Consider the following 6715-nt stretch of genomic DNA (forward strand, 5'->3'; position numbering starts at 1 on the left):
ATATATATATATATATATATATATGAGCCTCTTATTTGTTAGCGATACTAGCTACTTAATTATTTGTTGACGAATTAATTTGCAATCGTAACAAATCGATCAGTTTTTTAACAAATATGACATTTGCTTTCCTTTGATTTGTTCCTACAACAAAATCATTTCTCTCAGTGCAACTGTACTTGAAATACAGCTTTTTTTCTTCTTCACAGATCTTTGCCTTTCATATCTGTATCATTTTTATGGTATATTATCCGATTAAGTGTATTGACGTGTTTCTTGTCTCAGAATACTCATCGTAAATATTTCGTCTGTCTACTGCGAATTGAGAAAGAGCGCGGGAACGAGAGAAACCAACACTCGTTGCTCGTAAACAACGATGTAGGGGGATTGTCTCGTGTACTTATATAAAATATAAAAGGGAACAGGCAGATATTAACGGCCACGAGCGTGGCACGTCGAGCTTGTGCACGATCGTGTCTAATCGTTCGGCCTCCCACGTGCCCTTTCCTTGACGCGCGCCCTGTGTTCTTACGAATTTAATTGTCTTCATAAATATCGGAGTTCCTCTACCCCCCACACGCAGAGCTGTGCTCTCTGTGCTGAAAATATAGGAATATACCTCCCTTCTTCCACTCTCCTGCATCCGCTCTGGTAAGCATCTTAAAAACCTGGATCTTTTGGTCTGCACTTTTTGTGTGTTAATTAAAATGCATTTCTGCGGCCATTGATCGTCGAATTATTTGAAAGTCAATTTGAAAAGCCATTAATGTAATACTTAGATTAATCTAATATTTTAAAACTTTTTTAAGTAGTAATAATATGTTAAAATGTTTTATCAAGTCCTTGTATATATATATATATATATATATATATATATATATATATATCTAAACATATAAAATTATTAAAAATATTTTAGCTTCAAGAATCTTGAAAAGTTTAAAGTTGTAATTTGTTATTAAAGTTTTTATTTATTTTAAATGAATTTATGGGAAATGCTTAACTTTTAAAATGACTTTAAAGAAAAATAAATTAATTTTTAAAATTAAATAATAAATTAAATATTTTTGCGAATATATTCTTAAATTTGACTTTAAAGCTTTTTTCTTCAGTATGGTGTGTACTAGCTACTATATAAATACTGAATGGTTTTTTTATTACACTGCATGTAATCTATAGCTGTACAAAAATATATACGACAGCTCCGACAAAGCTTTTATTAATTTTAATATCATAAATATCTTGTGGCGCCTCGCATCTCTGTCTTGATGAAATTCCAGACTCCACTTCCTCTCATAAATGTATGGTCTTTATGGTCGCCGTTTAATCACCTCTCTCCATGCGTCTGGTGTTTGCCAAACTCAGAGCATCTGTCGTCGGTCCGGTGTGTTCTGCCGTTTTGCAAAGATTTAATTCCAGCCTTGGATGATTCCATTGACTTGGGAATGTCCGCCAGTAGTAAATCTGCGATGCCTGCAGCATCCGGTCTGCATTTCCGCCGCTCCCAATCGATGTTTCAACACATGATTCGAGTGTTCCGCGACATAAACCATTTCTTGTGAATCATACGAAATGATGATCCTCTCAACCGACACATAAGCGTATTTCGGGTCTCCAATTATAAAGAGAGTTATAAAGCAGAGAAGCCGTAAATCCTAAAATTTTATGATTTCGAAGTTATAAAGTCAAAAGAACTTCAAAATTTTCTTATTTTTAAGAATTCAAATCCCAAAGCTACTACGAAATAAAAATTTGCAAATCTTTACGTAGTAAACCTCACGTTTTACGTTTCGAGTTTTACAATTTTTGGTTTTTAATATAATAATAGCAATAACATTTTTTAATCCAAATCTATTATGCTAAATATATAATAAGTTTGAAGGAGTTTGGAGAAGTTGAGTGAGATTTAACTCTAATCGGTATAGGTTCAGTGGATTCTGAAATTTTCTTCAACTATATTGTGTATATTTATAACAAAAATTGTTTATATCAAATATTTTTTACCTTAATTTTAAGTTATGTAAGCTTAATTCTCAGATTTTGGCTTTTAAAATAAAAAAATTGTTCAGTTTACTTTAATAGCGAATGCTATTGGCATTCAGTACGTACTAGTGCACATTAAAGCCGTCGTACAAAATAACATAAAAATATGTTTATAAATAAACATAGAAATTGATTAAATCGTGAAATACCCAATACATTTTATTGTACTATTAGATAAAATATGTATTTCATTAATAATATTTCATTAATTTGAAATATTTGCATTTCATTTTTATATATACTCAAATTAAATCAGTGTACAAATTTAATATGCATCAGTGCGCACTCATATGCACTAGTGCTTTCAATAGAATTCAGCATAAGTAAAGATAGTTTATGGACACTTCACCTTCTACCATTTCATCGTTCGACATTTTATCGTCGATACTTATTCGTAAGACATTTTACCGTCTAATACATTTCTTCATCCACGACACTTTACCGTCTAATATTTATCCTTCAAAACATTCTTTTTGTTTACATTCTTTTGGGTGTCATACGGATACTTTGTCCGCGGTACTTCTTCATCTACGTCGTTATTTGTGACGTCATAGATATAAATTCCAATTTAGTTTTTATTACAATGCTAAACGATTAATGTTTCATTTAAAATCTTTTTTCTTTTGTAAAAATAAAATGCCACTTGATTTTGTGAAAAATATAAAGAATATTGATTTAAGATGTAAAATGACTTTTCTTAAGATTTGTTTGAAGTTTTTACTATTTGAAACTAATATTCTCTATACATACGTATCATTTTAGAGGGGGGGGGGATAGCCAGGCAAACATTAATTATAAAAATAGCCTTAGACAATTGCGTTACTGCTTCATTAATCTACTTTTTTTTCTTTCTTTCAATCCCCTGTATATGGATTTCCGACTCCATATAAAGGATTACAGTATCTTCTAAACCTCTTCGGGGAGGCTCGCTTGGATTTTTGGATTCAATAGTATTGAAATTCTACTCTCAGAGTTTGTAAACACTCGAGGGGACCTACAGTTTAACGCCGAATCCGAACGGCGAAGCGCGAAAAATCGTATTGGATAACTCCGATTAATGTAAGGTATAAAAGACTTAGTAGTTATTTCATGATACATACGTGTAGTGAAATAGTAAAGCATGTTGTGTGACAAAATACAAATGCTTTGCTTTCGTATTCATTGTTTAGTTTGTTGTCTTATATATCCCACCTGTTTGGGATATACATTTTTAGTGAGGAGGATTTATGCCCAAAGCATACAAAGTGCGCAGATTGAATTCAGTGCACTAAATGCATAAACGCATTATATGAAATATGTACTTCATATCATAACACTTGTAATATATGTAGAAATATTATAATTATTATTTATTATTTCATATTTATTGTTTTATTATTTATTTATTATTTCCATTCTTATTCCTTAATAAAACTTTATATAAACGCATTTTATAAGTTATTGTGTCATTATACGTCTTATTTATATGCATTATTTATAAATTTTTCATAAGCCGTACATATGAATAATCCATCCCACCTCTATAGAATATACGGTAAAAATGCAAGGATTTAAAAAAATTTATTTTTTAATATGAAAAATAACTATTTTGAATTTTTAATTTTTTTTCATAGTAGTTCACAGTACAAAGTTTTTACTGATATAGTTCGTTTACTATAAACATAGTAAATAACACTTAATAGATTAAATTTTTAATAGGTGTGGCGTATATACCGTAGGGGAGATCGAAGCTAATAGACTCATTTTTCAATTTTGAATTTTTACAGACAATATTAAGAGACTTATCGAAAAAATGAATTTTTTACCAGTTACTGCATATATTTGACTACCTAATAATATTTTAGTAATAAGGAAAAATTGATAACTAATATGAAAAAAATGCATTTTTCTAATGCATTCCATCTGATTCAATTAGCTCAATTAACCGGGACCGGAGTAAGGATAGGTTCGACTAAGATTATTAAAATAAAGATTAATGTATTTTAAGCTACATCTTTGGCTACATATTATATATATAAAACTTTTATAAAAATATATTTTAAACACAAACATTCGCTTCGCAGGGCAAAATAATACTTTTTTTTGCAAAATTCGTTTCGTGCAAAAACACGTCGAATAAGTCTAGTTTTCGAGATTGGACAGGATTGAGAAAACTAAACTTATAACATTTACTGAGGAAAATCTTTTTAAAGGAATAAAATTTTGAGTAAGTACTAAGAGTCGTCACTAAATGAGTCATACAGTTTCCATGCTGTGGTTAGTCTACCATCTCCATCTGTTCATTTTTTAAATTAACATTATTAAATTAACATTAACAATATACGACAAATAAGACATATAAAAAAAATCTATTGGATTTTATTAAGTAAAAATTACATTTACTGTCTAAGTAGAAATCAAATATCTCAGATAATCATATACGATTGTAAAAATTTTAAGAATAAAAATATTTACTTAGATGTATGATTTTTTAAATTATGGCATAACTTCTATCATAGATGTATTTACAACAAGATGTTACAGCAGACTTTAGCAGCAGTTTGCTGCTCAGACACGTTTACGCGTGTTTTGTTTTTAATGTAGCCTCAATTATTCTACTTACTTATATTCAACTGACCCTTCCCTACTTTATATGGAGTGCAAGTGGGATCGAACCGAATCCACAGATCGCGAGTCAATCGCACTGATTGTGAGTGACGAACCACTCGGCGCTCCTAAGGCCATATCAGACTACCGACTCTAGGCTGATTCTGACTGCTGATCCTCAGTAGACCAATCATAGCGAGGCGCCGACTGAATGGATCGGCCAACTTGCGTTTAGATTTGAATCTATTTTTCGAGTCAGCGTCGTCAGCGACTCAGAATTGTAACCAATAAAAATACAAGATTAATCACGTGTAGTTTGGCAGTTGTCTTGTGTATAAGAAAAAGTAGTTTGTAAAACAGTCTAGTGCAGGAACAGAAAACAGATCTAAAGTCATAATGATATGATACAGTTATATGAATAAATACATTATTATTTAATGTATGTTATATTTACGTTCATAATAACATATATTTGCATTGCATATTAAGAAATTTTGTGAATCTATCAACCGGGTTATCTAAAATTCATTCACATCTCGATTTTCAGATATCGTATTGTATCCGATACAATTCTGAGATTCGCTCGCGTTTTAATAAATTTTACTTTTTTATACAATTCACGTATATGAATCTATATATAGTCTATAGAAACATATTGAGTCAGTCGGTGATCTTCGGCAAATATCAAGTATGATCGATCAACTAGAATCGATAGTCAGCAGTCGGATCGGCCTGCAAAGTCAGTAATCTGATATGGCTTTAATATTTACTTTGCTTACCAACTCATTCTCAAATATTAGTGCATAGTGGGAAAATAAAAATTACTGTTCAAAAATTGCTGCAGATCGCAATTTTTTTCCTCACCGAACAACGCCCTTATATGCTGGCGCCTCTATGTGATGCAACCATCTTAAAGTTCAATAAACTCGCGAAAACTAATTAAGTAATGATTTAAAGGAAAGATTCGAAACATTAAGAAAAAAAGCTTTTTCGGAATCTTCTATTAATATTTTGAAATAACTCAGAATGTCCGCAAGTATGTTCTTGGCATTTCAAATCTTTTCTTTAACCTCTCAGGCAACCTCTTGACGGCGTGCATTCATCAAAGAGATCGTTAAAGAAGGATCAATAAACGTTTTTGTTGCAGAGAAGTATGCGTGGACGAAGGCCAACAGTTGTCGCTGGCGCACGGATGTCAATTTTACGAGGTGAGCGCCGCGGAGAGTCCCGCGGGAGCGGCGTTAGCTTTTCAAGCGCTCCTGCGGGAGGCGAGATCGGTCCAACTTCTGCGAGCGTTGCCGATCCGCAGAAAACTGGGCGTACACTCAGTCTCGAGAGTCCTCGGGACAATCTTCGGTAAGAACACTACCAAGGATCGTAAAAAGAGGCCATCGTTGAGTATATGACGCCTTCTATGCGCCCTCCTCCTCGGAGGACGAGATGAGCCAGGCAAGAGAACTGACATCGTCGTCCTCAGCAGTAACGTTTACTCCAATCGTTGACGAAGTCCTCAATCAGGACGTAGAATCTCCTTTGTGCCTTCCTGAAGAAAGACGGTCATCACTAGGATCCGAGGACTGTTCTCGGTTTTAGAAACGACTTTTTGATGAGAGAGCGATCCTTTTCTTCAGGCGAAGAAATATGCATTTGCTAATGGCAACCAAACTTCCGAAATTTTGAAGCATATTCGGGGAACTGAAACTCCGAGGACGTAAGACTGATTTTCTGGCTTTGAAGTTATGCAGGATCCAAGGTACGATACACTCTGGAAGTCTGATGTGCAGAGTATCTAAGGCTCTTTTTAACATCCGGTAACTGAAAGTTCACTTCGAGAAGTTCCAGTCATGGAGGGCGGCAACATTCATCTAAAAAGAAAAAAACTGTTTCGTGTTCTGAAGAAGGATGTTTACGTGGTGTTCGCGTATGATCCTGCTTTCGATGGTGGGAAGTGAGTAGACTCAGAGATTGTTTGTGATATGCAAAAGTACTTTTTTAAATACTGCAATATTTCACAGTGATTACAAGTGACTGGCAAGTTGTTCCTGAACGACGTAGTCTTTAGAATGATCAAGAATAATCTTATGAT

General features: G+C 33.1%; 1 protein-coding gene across 1 annotated transcript in view; it reads left to right on the plus strand.

Annotated features, from left to right (window-relative positions):
• LOC105619964 (ras-related and estrogen-regulated growth inhibitor-like) overlaps positions 1-6035 on the plus strand; it is a 42667-nt gene extending 36632 nt beyond the window's left edge. The window contains exon 5 of the mRNA XM_012201478.1: positions 5777-6035. Within this exon, the coding sequence (XP_012056868.1) occupies positions 5777-6035 (259 nt within the window). The remainder of the gene's footprint in view (positions 1-5776) is intronic.
• The last annotated feature ends 680 nt before the right edge of the window (positions 6036-6715 follow it).

The sequence above is a fragment of the Atta cephalotes genome, assembly GCF_000143395.1.
Source record: "Atta cephalotes unplaced genomic scaffold scaffold00023, whole genome shotgun sequence".
NCBI classification, from domain to species: Eukaryota; Metazoa; Arthropoda; class Insecta; order Hymenoptera; family Formicidae; genus Atta; species Atta cephalotes.